Source organism: Euprymna scolopes, chromosome 36 (genome assembly GCF_053919585.1).
Source record: "Euprymna scolopes isolate OS-2025 chromosome 36, ASM5391958v1, whole genome shotgun sequence".
Classification (NCBI taxonomy): Eukaryota; Metazoa; Mollusca; class Cephalopoda; order Sepiida; family Sepiolidae; genus Euprymna; species Euprymna scolopes.
In genome coordinates, this window is record NC_136517.1 from 72,949,813 (window position 1) to 72,970,026 (window position 20,214).

Below are 20,214 nucleotides of genomic sequence, written 5' to 3' on the forward strand. Positions count from 1 at the left end.
ATTCGTCTAAAATAACACTAATGCACAAGTGCCTAACTTTCACCAAGTATTTTTCAAAGAAAACTTATTTATATTATAAAATATTGCTGCAAATGTACAAAAAGGGCCTCAAATCTTTTTTTTTTTTTTTTTTTTTTTTTTAAATCTGACTGGAAAAAAGTTTGGTTGATAAATAAAATCTTAAAATCTATTATGGCATGTTTTATTAAAAATAAATACATTCTGATAAATAGATGAATTCATTTGATTATTTGGTAAAAAAACCTCAAAAAACTTACATTTTCAATCAAAATGAAAATATTTGTAAAAAAAAATACAATGTAATGATTTTGTACTAATGATCAGAAGGGATCATATCTGTGCCATTATCGGTGTCCTGTCTGCTATGCAGAAACCTGAGGAGGAAAAGAAAAAAAAGGCAAACAATCTTAACTTAACACATGAGAACCACTAATTAAAACTTTAGATAAAAGTTAGGTTTTCAACATTTAGATTTTATTTAAAAACAAGGACTTGAATTTATCTAAAATGTAAGCAGAAAATAATTGAAAAGATATTCTCGTCTGATGATGAGATAAGGCACTAACGTTGATAAGTTTCAATAAATTCTTTTTTTAAAGTTTTGCAAAATATTATTCACTAGCAAGCTACTTGGCATTGCCCAGGACAAAAATATAAATTTTCTATAAAAACATTTATTTCTTTATCTGTCTCTATTACCATATTTTCTCCATTCCTTATCCTGACCCCTTTTTCTCCTTTGCCCAGCCTATTCCTTTCTCTAAACACACACACATGCACACACCTCCTTTTATTTAGATTTCTCGAATGAGCTGGCATAAGGGAAGTAACTTTTTGATAAAATAAAGTCAGTTATTTTTCTTTTTGTATAAAACCATAAAAAGTAAAAACCTATCCACTTTTGACAAAATCTGTGCCAATTTAATGTTAAAGAATGAATGATTTTTTTTGTTTTCCTGACTTTTAGATATCCTTCATCTAGGGCATCACTGATCAGGAATATACTGATTTTGTGTTTGTTTTGTAGTTTGGGATTTTTAGCTGGACATAAAACAAAAATCAGAAGTATCTGAATTTTCACAAAAAAAGCTTCCACCATTTGGGGGACAGAATATGGGCATCACTTTTCCCATTTGAATTTGATCCATAGTCATTAGTGATCAATGCAACAAGAATCTCTGAATTTCAATTTATTTTTAAAACCCATTAAATTGGACATTTTCTAGAATCAAAATCACGTAATGGATTGTCTTCAAATTTGGAAGAAGGATTCTAGACACGTTTTTAGTATTGTTATATTTTGATTTTAATCTTTGTAAAGAGGACATAAAAGTGGTGCAAAATTCTTCTTTTTTTTCAACCTGGGACGGGTATTCTAGTCATAAAAATAAATTTCTTATAAAAAAAACTAAAGTATTTAATTGATTTTTAAAAATGACAGAAAAAATCAAAGAAAAAACTCCCGGACAATGCCGAATAGGTACAGCTGTAAGTTATAAAAGGTGTTGTCTACTTATATATTTCAATTATCGAATAATATAGTGCCTTATCAAAAACTTATTGAATAAGCAATTTTTTTCCTCCATGTAAGCAGTGTTTAAATTTGAATAAAATCTGCAATTTTAGAAAACTAATACAATAATTTTTTTATTTTTAATTTTTAAAGTAAACATTTATTTGTTTATAATCAAATTTTTTAGCAGTAGAATCATTTTATTTTTATTTTTTTCCCTCTTTCTTTGTGTCATGCTATCACCAGAAAAGTAAAGTCTGTATGTTGTTTCAATAGTGATATAATGTGTGTGTGTGTGTGTGTGTGTGTGTGTGTGTGTGAGTGAGTGTGTGATATATTTAAATCTAAAACTACAGATTTTATTCAAAACTTATTGGTTGGGGTAAAATATAGTTTTATATTACAGGACTGATCTAGTTTGCTGAATGCTATGACAGTTGCATCCTACGGTTTTTCTTTTAACAATAGATTATTCATTCCAATCTTGGGAATAATCTATTTTTATCATGCATTGTATATCTTTAAAAAAAAAAAATAACTAGAAACCTTGGGACTTTTTTTTCTATTAATTTTCTTCTTGCACTTTTATGCTTAGTTAAAAAAAAAAAAAAAATTCAAAACATTTTTGTTTAAATAGTTTTTATTAAAAGATTATTTTTCGTTTGTTAGTTTTAATCAATTTTTTTTTTTCTTTTTCCTGAATTAAAAATATAAGGGGTGTTGTACTAATTCGGTGACTGAATCAAAAATAATTTATTCTGATAAATGGCAACTACAAAAAATAGTGCTCAATATTAGTAGAGTATGATTATCAGATTGGTATTGGATTACAAAAATGGATTAACTGCGTGCGTGTGTGTGTGTGCGTGCGTGCGCATATGGAGGCTTCATTCAATCTACTCAATCCCTGAATAATCATGTAAGGATGTCTGCACAGAGAGTCTATTGTGAAACAAGGGTTGCTCAATCGAAACCATATCTAATGACAAAGGAGTCCAAGATATAGGAAAAAATGTTGGATAAGCAGAGAATCTTCTTGTATATGTCACATGGTGTTTCCAAATGGTTACCCATCTTAATAGGAACCACCATGTCAGTGTGATTATGCCGTATGTTAGTAAATATGCAACTATTTTTTTATTGAAATCAAAATTAGAGGCAAGACTAAAACAAATTTTTAATAATTCTATTCATAAAATTGTATATATGACTGTATTTTTGAATTAATTTTTGATAATTGAGCAAAAAAATAGTTGAAAAAAAAAAACAATAAATAACTGTTACCAAATGCAAGAAACTTTACTTTTTTACTTATCTATATAATTTTCACATGTGTTTACTGATTGTAAAATTTATTATTTAAAATCATTTTTACTTAGTCACCTTGTGTGGTTTCCAACATTTTGCACACTTCGTTTGGTATAGTGCAAAGGCTTTTCAAATAAAGAACTCAAAAAAGTTTTAAGTTAAAAATGATAAAAATCGATCAAAAATGAAATACTTGCTCAATTGTCTGTTATTAGTTGTACTTTTATTTAATTCTTGATTTTTCAGCTGCCAAACATAATATAGCAAACCTTCAAATCAAGTAAAGAAACATAATTTTGAATTCCTATCTTTATAAACTTTAGAAACGATACTTAAATCTGGAAAAAAAAACCTTCAAAAGTGAAAAACTATGCAGATTAAATTCTTGTTTGGTATAAAAAAATTTTCCCCAATTACATTTTTAAAAATCTTAACTATACTGCATAATCATCTATTTTTCTATAAGCTTTCTACCCGTCAATGTCTTCACTCGGACAAATACCTGATAAATACAGCACGATGGTACCAGAAGCATCACATTCATTGTCTAATCGACTGAATTTGTTGATGAGAAAATTTAAAAAATAAAGTGTCTCCCACCGGTTTTTCAAGTGATCTAAAACAACCATGGGTAAAAGTAGATTATTCCCAAGATTAACTTTTTAGAATAAATCGTTTTTGTTTTTAATAAAGCTAGATGGTTCTGGTTGGCAGTCAATTTGTATAAGAGCTAGTGTCATTAGTATATAGATTCTACTTTTTGAACCGATCTGACATAGGAACAACCAGAAACGCTTCCAACATGTCTCATTATTTTTTGTAGCTGTTTTGAAATGGCATACTTTCTTGCAGCTTTCACTAACCGCTTATCATCAGAGCTTGGTAGTTTTTAAAATTGGTTCTGATAAGCTTAGCTCATATTTCCTCAACTTGATAACCGGATGTAATCCAATTTAATCGTTCGTTGAAATATGTTTTGGTCTTGTATATTTATAGTATAAGGACATATATCACCAAGACAATCAACTTTAAATTTTCATATAGAAATATCATCCCAACTCCACCATTTTAAATGTTTCTGAACCCACGTCCAGAATTGCTTCCCATGCCTTTTCAGTCAGACAAACACTGTAGGATCCCTTTTTGCTTTTTCAACACTAGTGTCTATCTGCCATAATCTTAGAACTGCACACCTGTGAAACTCTCTTCCAATTACCTGCTTTCCAACTGACTACAATATGGTCGTCTTCAAGTTTAACGTAAACAAGTTCTTGATGAGCCGTTCCCCTTAAGTAATCCAATTTACCAAATTTACGCTTTTAACAATTACTATGATATTGTCCTTTTGACCACTATACACTCTTTAACCCTTATCCTTGAGTGGCCTCTGGGCCTTGATAAGTGGTGATTCCTTTGTAAAAAAAAAAAACAACTCATTTCTTTTCTCAAGAATCATTTATTTTTGGATTCAGTATAGGTGGAGCTGACATTTTTGTAGCCATGATGATGCCAGAAAGTTCTCGAAATAAATCATCTATGAGGGTCATTCCAAAAGTAAAGTCTCCTCTGTTTTTTAACTGAAAAAGTTCAAGAGCTACGAAGACTGGAGTAGTACCATTAAAACAAGTGACCTTTTGTGCTCCACAATTTATTTTTCTTACATAGTCACCACCATTCTCAACGCACTTTTGCCAGATCTAATGACTTCTGTTTCTGATGCATGTCCATGACAAAGGTTGCTTTCTTAGTCTCACATCATCAGTATCTGCAACAGAGAGATGAAACTTTCAGATCATGAACGTATAAATTCAGTTGTAACAATTCAGTTTGCAATCCTCCATTTGGACAAAATTTTAAAAAATAGGAGGCATTACTTTTGGAGCAACTTGCAGAAAATATAAAAAATTACAAATTGAACAAATTCAGCATAAAGCCATTCAAAAGTGTGGGGATAATGGGTGTCGGTCATCCTTAGTCATAAATACTTAAAATTGTCTATCCAACTCTTAACTAGAATCATCTCGGTCACCAAAATACCACATTCATTCCAGGGGTTGTCCTACTTAAGATAAACTCAAATTTGAAAAAGTTTTATTGAAACATAAATATGTACAGAGATTACATTTCATTGGTGAGCGAGTGAGGAATAAACAAAAAACAACAAAAATTAGTTAGTAAAGCCCCCCATCCCACCCCACCTTTTCTAAATAATAGATTCTATACATTTTCCTTGCCAAAAGGCCAAAGAACCCTTAACACTTGTTAGCATTGAGAGTTTGATCTCTTGCACATATTCAAGGTTGCAAGGGTGTCTGATTATGACCCCCATCCTAGGATAGCTTTCCTTTCAACTATTGATTTTATAGTTTGTAGGTACTTGCATCTAAAGATTTCACCTATGAGCTATCACTGATCCTGTGGGTGGAAATGTATAGAAATAATCGACCATATTCATATTTGACGTTGGCACAGCTGTTGCTATTGTGTGGAAAGAGGCAATATTATAGGATACAAAGCTCATTTGTACGTGAATGCCATTAAATAATTAAATTTTGGTAACGGAAAAAGCTGGTGGGGGATGGGGGCTGATGTAAATGTATCTATTCTTATACTAAAGCTGAGTTAATCAACGTTTGTTTTTTTTCTCTAAAACTTATATACACATTCAAACACAGTAGTGTTTGAATATATGATTACATGTTAATTTTACTCATCAAAAAACCTTTAAAGCATCACTGCTGGTTCATTTTGCAACCAAATTTCAAACAATTTTTACAGTTTATAGGTCACCTTCTCAGCTATCTTTCGAAATAAAAATTTTCATCTTTCATTGATTGAAACAAATTATAATAAAATTACTGGTGTTCAAAAGTCATCAGAATTAGTAAGGAATGTGAGAGATGGTTTCTTCTGATTGGCTGTTGGTTACCATAGCAACTTTTTTGTTGTCGATACCTTCATAAATCATAGCAGGAATGTCGCTCGCATGGCATTTTATTTGGGTTATATAGAGAAAGTTAACAAAAGCGATGCTCTTTGCTGTGTTAGGGCTGATAATATTTCGCTTATGACGTTGCCCGTTAATTCTGTTTCTCTTTTTTTTTTTTTTTTTGTCCCTTTCTGTTAATTTACTTATGTCTTTCATTTGACTTTTTTCTCATTTAGTCAATTTAAGAAGTTGGTAATAATTATTTTATGGATTGTTGACAATGCGCATGATATTGAACACAAAAGAAAATGTCTTAATTATTAAATCATTTCTGCCTGATAGGTTCATAAGAGTAGTGGTTAATGGGCAGAAATCAGAAATTCACAGTATTAATGCTGGAGTCTCTTAGAGGTTCATCCTGGGCCCAACTCTCTTCCTAATTTACATCAATGATCTTCCAAATCACATCCTTAGATCATTCATAGACATTTATGCTGATGACACTACCATCTATGGCAACACATCAAAGACTGTTAATGACCAAGTTCTTTCTGATTCTCTCTCCTCTGATCTTGAGCATGTGGTACAATGAGGAAAGAGGTGGCTGGTTACTTTTAATACATCTAAAACCAAACTTCTGTATTTACATCATCAATGTTCTGATGCCAATCTGGCATCAATTGAAATGAATGGCTCTCATCTTGAGGAGGCTCCATGTTTTGACAAACTCCTGGGCTTGACCGTTACTCCTGATCTGAAATGGAACACGTACATCAAATCTGTTGCCAAGCTCGTTGGGAAAATGGTGGGATCCTTCTAATGATCTAGTAGATATCTCACTGCTGATGCAATTCTCTACCTATATAAGAGCCAGGTACATCCAAGGATGGAGTACTGGTGCCACATCTGGGCAGGAGCTGCTAGAAAGACCTTATGCTACCTTGACAGAGTTCAAAACAGACTTTGTAGCCTAGTGAGGATATCCCTTTTCTCTTCCCTGCAACCTCTTTCTCACAGAAGAGACATTGTGAGCCTGTTTCTGCTTTATCGTTATTTTCATAGCAAGTGCTTGTCTGAGCTCCAATCTATGCCCCCCCCTCGCAAAACTTTCACGAGAAACACTCTAGCTGAAAACACTATGAATAATTTCCCCCACTCTTTATCTGTGCCTAAACCTAATTATAGATTCCATGGACAAAGTTTCTTTCTTAGAACTGCACATCTGTGGAACTCTCTTCCTTTTGCCTGCTTTCCAGCTGACTACAATATGGTTGTCTTCAAGTCCAACATAAACAAGTTTTTGACGAACTGTTTCCCTTAAGTAATCCAATTTACCAAATTTCCACTACTAACAATTATTACGGCATTGTTCCATTGACCACTGTACGCTTATTAACCCTTATCCTCGAGTGGCCTCCAGGTCTTGATAAGTGGCGACTCTTTTGTAAAAAAAAAGCCTGGAAAAATCATGGATTACATAGAAAAATGCGAGCATAAAAAGTAATATGGTTAAGAAGTAAAAAGACTAGTTGTTAAAACTGGAAAAGAAAAAGACAAGATATTCTAGTAAAAAATATAAAAAAATTTATAATTTAAAATATTGCAGCATTAAGAATTTATATATAATGTTAAATTGATTTTTTTTTTTTAATTCTTAATACTGCAATATTTTAAGTTATAAATTGATTATATTTTTACTAGAATATCTTGTTTTTTTTCCAGTTTTAACAACTAGTCCTTTTACTTTTCTAAGCTTAATCTTAACCATATTACTTTCCATGCTCTCATTTTTCTATGTAATAGATATATATTAATCATGCTACAATATTCCTTGGTTTTGGGATTGAGTTATGTTGAAAAATGTTTCCAATTTAATCATTGTAATTAACAGTAAATGCAATTAACTCCCGAAATGGCCTATCTTCCCATCTGTCATTTTCACCCTCTCTCACTGTATATTATTTACCTCACCCATGAAAATACCTCCACGCTTATTTTATACAGTATCTCTTGTTTCTGTCACTGTCAACCTCTGTTTATTGACGGTTAAAGGTAATAAAGAAAAGAAATAAAAGGATTGTGGTAGTCTGTTATAAACAAGGAAGAATATCACCATGTGTAGTGACAATGTTTAACCTATAGCTGTAGAAATGTGTAATGTAAGGCAGAAAGTCTAACTTGGGATTTTTATCTATTTTATTTTTTAGATTGAACTGGTTTTGCAAACTCCCTTTTCTAATTCAATCGACTTTAAATTTTCATATAGAGATATCATCTCATCTCCACCATTTTACATGCTCAATAGTGGAGTGAACAGGTTATATTTTTTTTCGTGTGTGTGTATATATATATATATATATATATATATATATATATACATACAGCAGAATCTCAGGATACAGCATTAAAAATTAGTAAAAAAAAATACAGTACATTATATAATACACATATATATAATCAAATAACATAAATAACATTGTAAGGCAGGGGGAAATACCGTAAACAGGGGCCAGAAAAACATTGTATTCCATAATGTAACCTGAAACAAATGTATCTTAGGGCCACAGTATCCACTGTATATCTCTCAGTATCTACTCTGTGTGTGTGTATGAGAGAGAGAGAGAGAGACACACAGACACACACAAAATTACATGGTCTCTACACTGGAATTCTAATGTTTCGAACAGATGGCTGGTTAAGACCAAGTCCTCGTCAGGTTAATAAAGTTTGTTTTCCACAGAAGAAATCCAATTCTTAAATGAGAGATAAGGAAACTCTATTTAAAAAAAAAATAAAAAAATAAAACATGTTAAAATTTAGAGGGAAAGGGGTTATAAACTCCAGACATTGACAGTGAAGATCCCTCTCCCTTATTAAAATGTCTCTTCTTCTCATTATTTTGTTCAGGACAAATATCTTGTTTTGACACCCCCCCCCCTCCTCCTCTATAAATAATTCATTTACGCTCACCCTTTCTCTGTCTAATGATTTCCTAATAACTCTTTCCCTGACCCCTTACATGGACAATCTTGATTACACTTAATTTTGTTCTTTCTTTTTTTATTTTCTCCTTCTCTTCTTCCCCCCCCCCCTTTTTTTTGCTTCATTTCAAATCTCTGGAGATTATATATCACATAACCCCTGTCCTTGTTGTTTTAAATTTTAACATGTTTTATTTTTTAAACAAATAGTTTCCTTATTTCTCATTTAAGAATCGAATTTATTCTGTGGAAGACAAACTTTATTAAGTTTCCTGACATTGAAAAAACTATTTTCCATTTTGTTGTCATTTTTTACCGTTTTTTTTTTTTTTCATTTTTAACTTGGAGCATAAAAACATTTAACGCATAAAAGAAAAATAAATTAACATCATTTGAATGCTTATTTTATTCTCTTTTTATCAATGTAATTCTTTTAAAAATTGACCAACAAATAAAAAAGATAACTTGTTGAAGCACATTTGGTATGTAATATTGTATATGTCCATGAAAATACAGCATACGCAAAAAGAAAGTCCGCACTTGTAACTTTTTCAAAAACTGCAAATTTAAGCTAAATTTAATGTAACTGTTCAAACAAATTATACCTCATTTGATTGACCTTTTATTCTTCTATAATTTTACATGTTCATATTTGATTTTTAATTGAAATATTCTAGTGTTCACGTCAATTTAAAAAAAATGATGAACTAGTTAATATTTAGTAGCATAGCCCTTCTGCAATTTGACAGCCTGCAATCTTTTGGGAATTCCCTAAATTAGACTACAGCAATACTTTGGGGAAAGGGCATCCCACTTTTCTTTAATTTTTGTCCAAAGTTCTTCCAAATTTGAAATTTTATTATTGTGTAGCTGTTGCTTAGTGTAATGCCATAACGTTTTCGATAGGATTGAGGTCTGGAGATTGTGCAGGCTAATCAAAACACGGATTATCATGCTCTTCCAGGAACCTCTTGACATTGCCAGGTGTATGAATGGAAGCATTATCCTGCACGAAGATGGGATTATCATCCAAATTCCGACCAAAGTAGGGTAGAAAATGCTCAGTCAACATATTAATGTACTTGGTCAAATTAATTCGACCTTGCAAGCGAACTATAGGCCCTGAACCATTGGTACTAATAATGCCCTACACCAAAACTGAACCTATACCACCTTGCAGTGCTGAAACTGAGCACGTATGATTAAATTCTTTCCTCCAACGGACGTACTGCCTATCATCACTGCTTAGCCTCATCACTAAAAAGCACTTTTGACCAATATGAAGAGTCATGATCTTCATTGCATCTGACGAAGTCCAGACGGCGTGTTCTGTTCTTTACAGAAATCATTGGGTTGTGTCTTGCAACATATCCTCACAAATTAAATTCCTTTAATCTGTTCTTGACAGTAGAAAGAGAGCACTTTTTAACAAGATTGCACTGTTGTTGGATTTGGGGAGCTGTTTCATATGTTTCGTAGGCTGCTGATCTTGATAGCATTGTCTTCCCTGTTAGAAGTAACTCTAGTACGACCAAATTTAGGGGCATCATGAACACTGTCTGTGTTTTTTTTTTTTTTTTTTTTTTTTTATTCAATTTTCACCCCAAACAAGGCACAGTGCCACTTTGAAGCAGGGGGCTACTATTAGGGAATTAATTAGCGGGGTCATTATGAAGGGAGAAGAGTAGAAAGATGTTTGTTAACATTACACTTGAACTTCTGCATATCATTGCAGTTGGGAAAGCAGAATCCCGGAAGGGAGTTCCAAAGACCCGCAGTTCTGGGGAAGAAACTATTGGAGTAAAAGGCTTTCTTGCACCTAGGGATCTCCACTGTAAAGGGATGAGACTTAGTAGCTTGTCGGGTTTGTCGGGGGTAGTTACGTCGGGGAGGTACAAGTGTTTGCAGTTCGTCAGAGCATTCACCATTAAAGTATTTGTAGAACAGGCAGAGGGATGCAACATCTCGTCGATGGGACAGAGGTTGAAGCCCAGATGACAGTTCAGGACCTATCAGGTTTGCGACTCTTTTTTGAACCCTGTCCAGGAGCGAGAGACAAGCAGCAGATGCACCAGCCCAGATGTGACAACAGTACTCCATACATGGGCGAATGGTTGCCTTATAGAGGTATAGGATACTGGCAGGCGTAAGTAGTTTTCTAGCACGGTAGAGGGAGCCAACCTTCCTTGCAGCAGCCTTGGCAATGCTCTCAATGTATCTATTCCAGTTCATATTCCCTGTAAACGTTAGGCCGAGGAGTTTAAAAGAAGTACTTTCAGGCAATGTGTTCTTGGCCATTGCTATTGGTGGTAGAGAAGGTTTCTTGTAGTTATTGAAGGAAACAAGCTTAGTCTTAGCAGCATTGAATGAGACCAACCATTTTTGTCCCCATTCCACTACGGATTGGAGGTCATCCTCTAGTGTTTCTGCCATTTTCTTGGATATGTGTTCATTTGTTTTCCCCTCATATCTGTTATAGAGAGTGGTGTCATCGGCAAATATACCCATCTCCGAAACAATATTATCAGGGAGGTCGTTTATGAATATCAGGAACAATAGAGGTCCAAGGATAGACCCCTGAGGCACTCAAAACAACGAGGTATTACAAAAAGGCTGATTGGGAAGCCATCAGGGAGCTCATCAGAGATGCCCCATGGCAAAATATCTTTACTCTTCCAGCGGAACAGTGTGCAAATGAGACAACTGAATGGTTCAAAACTGCTATTGAAGCACATGTTCCCGCACGGAAATACTATAGCAAGCCCCACTCCCCCCAATGGTTTACTTCTGCTTGTGCAGCTGCCATTTGTCAAAGGCAGCATGCGTTCCGCAGATTCAACCGACATAAGTCCAGCTCAAATAAACAGAAGTTTATAGAAGCTAGAAATAATTGTAAGAGAGTGATAGACACAGCTAAGTCAGATTACTCTGAAACCACCAGAAAGCGCATCGAAGCACAGAAATTAGGAACCCGGGATTTTTGGAAAATCTACAACAGCGTAGTTAATAATGGACAGTCAATTATTCCCCCACTAACAAACAATCATGAGGTTGCTTGCACGGCAACTGACAAGGCTAATCTGCTTGCCAGTCGGTTTGCCTCAAACTCCACACTGAACTCGGTACACCACTCACTCCCTGATTTTCCTCTGCGAACAGACGCCACACTTGACGACTTGAAAATCACCCCTTCTCAGGTACATGCTATTATAAAAAACCTAGACACCTCTAAAGCATGTGGACCAGATCTCATCCCGGCTGTGCTATTAAAAAAATGCTCTGCCGAGGTTGCTCCAGTTCTGTCCAAACTTTACAATAAATGCCTTAACGAATCTTGTTTTCCCGACTGCTGGAAAACCGCCTCTGTGGTACCAGTCTTCAAGAATTCTGGTGAAAGAACTGACCCACTAAATTATCGCCCCATTAGCCTCCTCCCGCTTTTCGCCAAAATATTTGAGTCCTTAGTTAATAAAGCCCTAGTCCAGCACCTAACAGCTGCTAAACTCTTGACTGACAAACAATATGGATTCAGGCAAGCCCGTTCAACAGCAGATATCTTAACTGTAGTTTCTGAACGTATATACCGTTCATTGGATAAAACAGGGGAGGGTAGAGCGGTGGCCCTTGATATATCTAAGGCTTTTGACAGGGTATGGCACGATGGTCTTCTTAGGAAAATTAGATCATATGGAATCACTGGAAGAATTCATAACGTAATTAAATCCTTCTTAAGTAATAGAAAAATCAAAGTTGTCCTCGACGGACGTACATCCAAACAATATGACATAAATGCGGGAGTGCGTTTTGGTGCTTTTGCACAGTCTTTCATACCGTTTTCTCATCACATTTCAATCTGCAGCCAATTTCTTGATTTCTGAAAGGTGGAGAGTAATGAGATCCTGACGATCACAAAGAGAAAGTCGTGGCATATGGACTAAATGTTACGTTGTATAACCCCGAACAACAACAATTATGATTAGAGATGCTTTGTTGCCTGTTGGTGGATATTTTAAACTGATTTGAGGTGATAATTTAAACTGGTTTTAAGTGAATTTGTTGCTGTAGACTTTCTTTTTGCCTCCTTCAATTAAAAGTCAAATATGAACAGGTAAAATTATATAGGAATAAAAGGCAAATCAAATGAGGTATAGGTTGTTCAAACAGTTACATTAAATTTAGCTTAAAACTTGCAGTTTTTGAAAAAATTGCAAGTGCAGACTTTCTTTTTGCTGGCACTGTATTTTAATTTGATAGATTTTACATAGATACACTCCCAATTTCTTAACACAGTAGATTCAGTAGACAAATGTGAATATCAAACATTTGTTGTTTCAAAATTCCTTTTGTAAAATAAATATTTTTCCTTTCTTTTTGTTATAGATCAATGGATGACCTCCCACAAGTTTTTGCTGGGAAAAAGATTAATGCAAATAATTTCCACTCAAAATTTCTTGTCCCATTGGCAAAAGGTTCCAGGGCTTTTATTGTATTTTTACAAGACAAGGTAAATATTTAGTCTTTATTTAAGACTTTTAAGTAAAAGAGACTGCTCAGTAATTCTTTAATCAAAATTATTGGATCTGATGTGTTTGGAATTTTTTTCAAAAAACGTTTTTGATTATTGAAGGACTTGAAATACATTGATTGGAAGAGATGAAGGGTAGGCTTTTCTTCGCAGATCACTCGGAATCTGACTAGTAGTGTGTGTGTGTCCCAAATTATTATCAATCAATTTCTCCGATCCTTTAAAATAAGGTTCTAATCTTTGCTAAAAGAAATTCTGACTTAACTAATTTAGAAATTAACTAGCGAGAAAGTCCCTTGTACAATTTAACAATAAGCTTTGGACTAGAAAGGACACCCCTGATAATTTTGACATCTTGATGGGATTGGTTCTTCTGACTCTGCAAAAGTTACCGATTTAGTGGGACTCTTCTTACTGAAAGAACTTAAATACCACTTTAAACATATCCAAGGGGGCCTTTAAAGAGATGATGCCCTTTTTACTACAACAGCCAGGCCAAGAGAGTATTAATTAAAAAATTACATAACTTCTTTAATAACTTTGGCCTTTCTATAATTATCAAACCAAACAAAAAAACTTCAAATTTTCTAGATGTTACACTTAATTTTAACACCGAAACTCATAGCCCCTATCATAAACCTAACCTTACGCTTTTATACGTCCATAAATCTTCTAACCACCCCCACTCAATTATAAAATCTATAGTACCATCCATATTTAGAAGAATTTCTGCTCTTTCTGCTGATAAAAAAAACTTTTAATCAAAATGCTACTTTCTTCAATAATGCCTTAAGGAACTTGGGACACAAAGAAAAGATTAAATACAACCATTATGCTCCTCCTGCAGGCCACCTTAAATCTGTAATCATACACAATATGACTCATAAGAAACCAGTTCAAATAACAAGATCTGCCGCTATCAATAACAATGAACCAGTCTACATATATAATCCAAACCAAAATACTAATTGCAATACCTCTAACCCACCCAGTCGCATCAGGAGAAAGAAAAATATTTGGTTTAATCCTCCATTTAGCATAAATGTCAAAACTAATATACCTAAGGAATTCTTCAACATTGTACAAAACTCTTTCAAATACCCTCACAGATATAGTTCTATTTTCAATAAAAACTCAATCAGGATTTCTTATTCAACAATGCCTAATTTAGCACAAAGAATCTTAACATCTAATAACAAAAAAATTAAATCAGCCCAAAAAATCCCTTTCCCAATTAAACCCAAAACTAACTGTAATTGTAATAACAAACATCTTTGCCCACTCAATAATGATTGCATTCATAAAGATGTTATATATTCATGCACAATTACTGAGCTCCCACGCAATCCTCCCATAACAGACACTAATATTTCGTCTTCAAGTTATCCTTCTTCCCATCCTCCATCTGATATAGTTACTAATCCAATATACCACTCGAGCAGCCCCTCCATCTACAATCATACAACTAGCAATAATAATAATTAAACCCAAAACTAACTGTAATTGTAATAACAAACATCTTTGCCCACTCAATAATGATTGCATTCATAAAGATGTTATATATTCATGCACAATTACTGAGCTCCCACGCAATCCTCCCATAACAGACACTAATATTTCGTCTTCAAGTTATCCTTCTTCCCATCCTCCATCTGATATAGTTACTAATCCAATATACCACTCGAGCAGCCCCTCCATCTACAATCATACAACTAGCAATAATAATAATGATAATAAGAATATTAATGAGGATAATATTTCTCCTAACAGCCATTCTAACACTAACAACACTCATTATCCCCTCCAAAATAGTCCTCATACAATCATTGTCCCACCATTTGTTGAACACTATGAACAAAATTCAAACTATTTAACTAATACAGTTATATATATAATATAATTAATATTAATATCAGACCTCGAGCTTTTAATAAAGTACATACATATATCGGCGCTACTTCAACATTAATTAAGAAAAGAATATCAAACCACATTTCTTCTTTTAACAACCATAATTCTAATAACCAAGGAACTTTTCTAACCACTTTTAATTAAAACATTAACTCTAATAATGCCCCCTTCTCAATCAAATGGACTATCATAAAAAAAGTTAAGTCTTATACTCCAGGCTCTAAGTCATGTCGCCTCTGCACAACCAAAGCTATAACTATAATTACTTCCCCTTAAAGTAACAATATAATAAATTCTAAAAGCGAACTGATCTCTTTCTGTAAAAATAAGTCCAAATTTAATTATGGTAATTTTGAAATTACAGTTATTACTTTAACCTTTCAGATAGATATATAATTTTTCTTTTAACTTTATCGTTTTTTCTACATACTTTCTTAATACTTTATAACTTAATAATCCTTTATTTTAATTCTTTATTTCTTCTTTGCTTGGCCATTTTTTTATCTAATATATCAATCTACCCACACATTCATATCCTGTATGTATATTTACTTATATTTTACTATATGCATTTACTTACATACTTACTTTATCCTGAATTTGCAGATACCGGCCATCCTCTCCCCTTAAAATTTTTTTATTTATTAATTATCTATTTTTTATTTATTTATTAATTTATTTATTTATTTTTTTCCATTTTAGTGTCTTTTAACAACTCTTGCTGACATTTTTCTTAAGTAATAACCTGTACATTTCAGTTGACCTATTTTTGCCCTATTTTTTTTTTTTTTTTTCGCGCCTTTTAACATCTTTTTGTGTGGGTCATTTTGACATTTGCTTTTCTATTTTATATTTAATTCTATCACCATTTAATTTTTTTTCCTCTTCTTCCCTGATTTTTCTTATTTACATTATGTCTCGGCAGCCGTGTGAAAAGCATATCTTATTTTTCTTTTAATATTATTAGAATTTTTCCCCTTTTCCTTGTACATATTTGTGAATTATTCCATGGATTTCGGCCTTTTGGGTTATTTTGGGCCATCTTCCAATTACGTGATTTCCTTGGATTTTACATGTGCAAATGAAAATTCGGATGAAGTAAAGAATAGATACCCTGTAGCAGACGACGCCGCCTGGCGGTGCCAGGCGCACAATTCAACTAACACCGGTGATTCGACCTTGACATTGGCACAAGCACATGGCGTCAGTTGTTTTTAAACAAGTCAAATAGCAAACATGCTCGAATATTCACCAGCATTTTTTTAAAAATATATTTACAAAACCTTTGAAGATTTAAAAGAAAAAGTATATATTTACAAAACATTTTTTTAAAATAAGTAACAAAACGAACGTATTTAAATAAAAGATATTTAAATAAACGGGTGTCTCTTTCTGTTTCGGATTTTTGCGACCAAGATTGATTTTTATGTGCCGTGTTTTGGGGGGTTCTGTGCGTTTTTAAGACAATTCAATATTTATTCTTTAAAACATTAACTTCAGCGACAATTAATATATTTTCAAAATAATATTTTTAAATATTACATTTTTACGAATATTCGCAAGCAAGATTAAAAAAAAAAAAAGTTCAAATAAAGACTGTTTGAATAAAACTTATAAAAAAAGGTTCATTCTATACGGTTGTGGCCATTTCTTTTTTGTGCGTTTTTGATACAATTCAATATTTATTTACAGTGCGATGTATGTCGGTGGTCAGTGAAGGAGAAATCCTTTTAGGCCGAGGCAATTTTTTATGCATAATAAAATCACAAGTATAAACAATCGAGATAAAAAAATATATTATTTTATTCGTATCTTTTTTTATAAGTTTTATTCAAACAGTCTTTATTTGAACTTAATGGACTGTTTTTTTTTTATTGTTTTATTCTTTTTATCAAACAAAAATAGAACTTTTATAATGAAATATATATTATGGACTGTTTTTCAAACATCGAAATTTTAAAATTAAAGTTTTATTTAAAACAAAAAAAAAGACGAGGTGTTTTTTCTTTTCGAGATATTTTTTTTTCACCATTTATTACTTTGAAATTTTATTCACCAATGAAATGATAAAAAAAAAAACTTTTCGTTAAATATATTTTTAAAAAATTATTATAAAATATCTATAAAGTCTATTTTTATGTCTGTAAAAGTTCAAATAAAGTTTATAATTTAATTGAAAAAAAAAAAACACCTCGTCTTTTTTTTTTTTTTTTTTTTTAAATCTTGCTCGCGAATATTCGTAAAAATGTAATATTTAAAAATATTATTTTGAAAATATATTAATTGTCGCTGAAGTTAATGTTTTAAAAAATAAATATTGAATTGTCTTAAAAACGCACACAGAACCCCCCAAAACACGGCACATAAAAATCAATCTTGGTCGCAAAAATCCGAAACAGAAAGAGACACCCGTTTATTTAAATATCTTTTATTTAAATACATTCGTTTTGTTACTTATTTTAAAAAAATGTTTTGTAAATATATACTTTTTCTTTTAAATCTTCAAAGGTTTTGTAAATATATTTAAAAAAAAAATGCTGGTGAATATTCGAGCATGTTTGCTATTTGACGTGTTTAAAAACAACTGACGCCATGTGCTTGTGCCAATGTCAAGGTCGAATCACCGGTGTTAGTTGAATTGTGCGCCTGGCACCGCCAGGCGGCGTCGTCTGCTACAGGGTATCTATTCTTTACTTCATCCGAAAATTCAATTAACTTTCTTGGAGTTATATTTTCGGATTTTACCGTCATTGGATTATTCACCTTACAATAATAGAAGATGTATAGAGACACAGTAATTCCTATCTATCTCGAAACCTACATGATGCACTATCACTATGCAATCCTGATCATTTATATATATATATATATATATATATATATATATATATAAATAAAATTCTAATCTGTTGATTAAAAACTTTTGGGTTTTTGTCCAGAATTCCACAAATATTAAAAAACAAAATTAAAGAGAAATCTGTAAGATGTACATACCCATTATGAAATGAAAATATCATATTCCAAAGATCACACAAGTTAAGTAATTTTATTTTTGGATAAAACTAATCAAATTTTAGAAGTATCCAAGAAGTGATCATCTCACCCACCATTTTCAAAAATATCTGAAGAAAAGGAAGATAACTCAACAATAATTCAAACTTTTGAAATTTGTTATGACTATAAATTCCTATTAATCGCTTAGAATGATTCACTTTATAAAAATAAAACTATTTGATCAACTTACATGATTTATGGAATATGGTATTTTTGTTTTATCATGTGTATGATATCTTAAAGTACAAAATTGACTTGAAATCTATCAGGTTGACAAGAAAGTTCTTACAATTTTTAACTTTTAAATTCAGATGAACATATCTCAACTGAAACAAAAATTTATTGATCAAAATAAGCACCATCAGAATCGGCACACTTTTGCCAACGCAAAAAAAAAAAACAAGTGTCTTTGCATAAATACACTTGTTTTTTTGTTTTTTTTTGCGTAATGTAAAAATCTTGCATTCTGGTGGCGATGAAGGCGTTTTTGATATCACTTAGGCTTTTGAAACATTTCTTAAGCAGAAAGTTGTCGAGATGCTTGAAAAAGTGTTATTTGATAGGTGACGGGTCTGGAGAGTATGGCGGATGAGGCAGTTTCGTAGTCCAATTCATTCAACTTCTGCAGGGTCAGCTTAGCAATGTGTGGTTGAGCATTGTCGTGGATTAGGCCTTTTCTATTGATTAATGCTGGGTGTTGTTGTCAAAGTTTTTGATGCATTTCATCCATTTGTTGGCAGTATTTCCCCACCATAATGGGTTTGCCTACATTCAAATAACTATAATAGATGAGACCATTTGCAGACCACCAAACAGTATGACCTTCTTTTAGCACAACTTTGGCTTTGATAAGTGTCGTGGAGTTTCGTCAGTGTTTAAGCACTGAGCTGAGCGTCGCCAATTGTTGTAAAGAACCCACTTTTCATTACAAGTCATAACCTGGTCAAGAAACAGGTTGTTCTTGTTGCGATGAGTTCGTGTAGCACCCATTTATCAAGTTTTTTGCCTTTCCAATCTCTCTGAAGTGATTGGAAATCGTCATATGTTACATTTAATTCAGAAGCATGTTCTTGAACAGTTGTGCATGGATTGGCTTTGACTAAGGCTCTTAATTAATCATTGTCAATAGCCAATGGCCGACCACTATGCTTCAAGACTCTTGTTGCCACCACGAAATTTCTTAAACCACTATTGTGCTGTGTTCCATAGTGGTTCCTGGGCTAAGTGCTTTGGTTGATATCACGAGCTGTTTCAGCAGCTTTTCGGCTTAGCTTGAATTGAAATAAGAAAATTGTGTGAATTTACTTTTTTTTCCATTTAACGTTCTGAAAAGATGTAATTGTTTTAAAACGATTGTAATTTAAACGATTAGATAGACTAAAAAACGCTCTTTAAAATGATATATAAAGTAATGGTATTATAATGAAAACTTATTTGAAAATACATCATTTGAAATCAAAATTAAAATTTCTGCAAGAACTTTCTTCTCAACCTAAAAATTAAAGATAATCTGTTTTTTCCTTTCTGACAGCTTCTTTCTTACAGAAGAGATGTTGTTAGTCTTTTTCTAGTCAATCATTATTTTCATAGTAGATGTTAAGTTTTAATTGTTGCCTCCCCTCATTCTGTAAAATGTTCACAGCAAAAAATTTTCCTTTGTTCCTGTGTGTATCTAAAACTAAACGGAATATCCATGAATAAAGTTTCTTTGAAAGAATTCCCATTTATGAAATGTAATACTACAGGATTGCTTCCCAGCTGACTATAACATGGCTGCTTTCAAGTCTCATGCTAACAAATTTTTTTCAAACTACCCTCTTAATCAAATCTGCTTGTTACACTCAATGTGTCATTCCTTGTCCTATTAACAAGCTCATTAATCCTTATCATGGAGCTGCTTTTTTGGCCTTGATGAGAAGTGATTCATTAGTTTTGTGGACCAGTTTTAAGGTTTTTAAAGTTCCTTAATAAT

At 32.6% G+C, this 20,214-nt stretch overlaps 1 protein-coding gene across 1 annotated transcript in view; it reads left to right on the forward strand.

Moving 5' to 3' along the window:
* LOC145260592 (V-type proton ATPase subunit S1-like) overlaps nucleotides 1-20,214 on the forward strand; it is a 56,475-nt gene that overhangs the window by 5,446 nt on the left and 30,815 nt on the right. Inside the window, exon 2 of the mRNA XM_080118868.1 lies at nucleotides 13,133-13,256. Coding sequence (XP_079974994.1) covers nucleotides 13,133-13,256 — 124 coding nt within the window. The remainder of the gene's footprint in view (nucleotides 1-13,132; nucleotides 13,257-20,214) is intronic.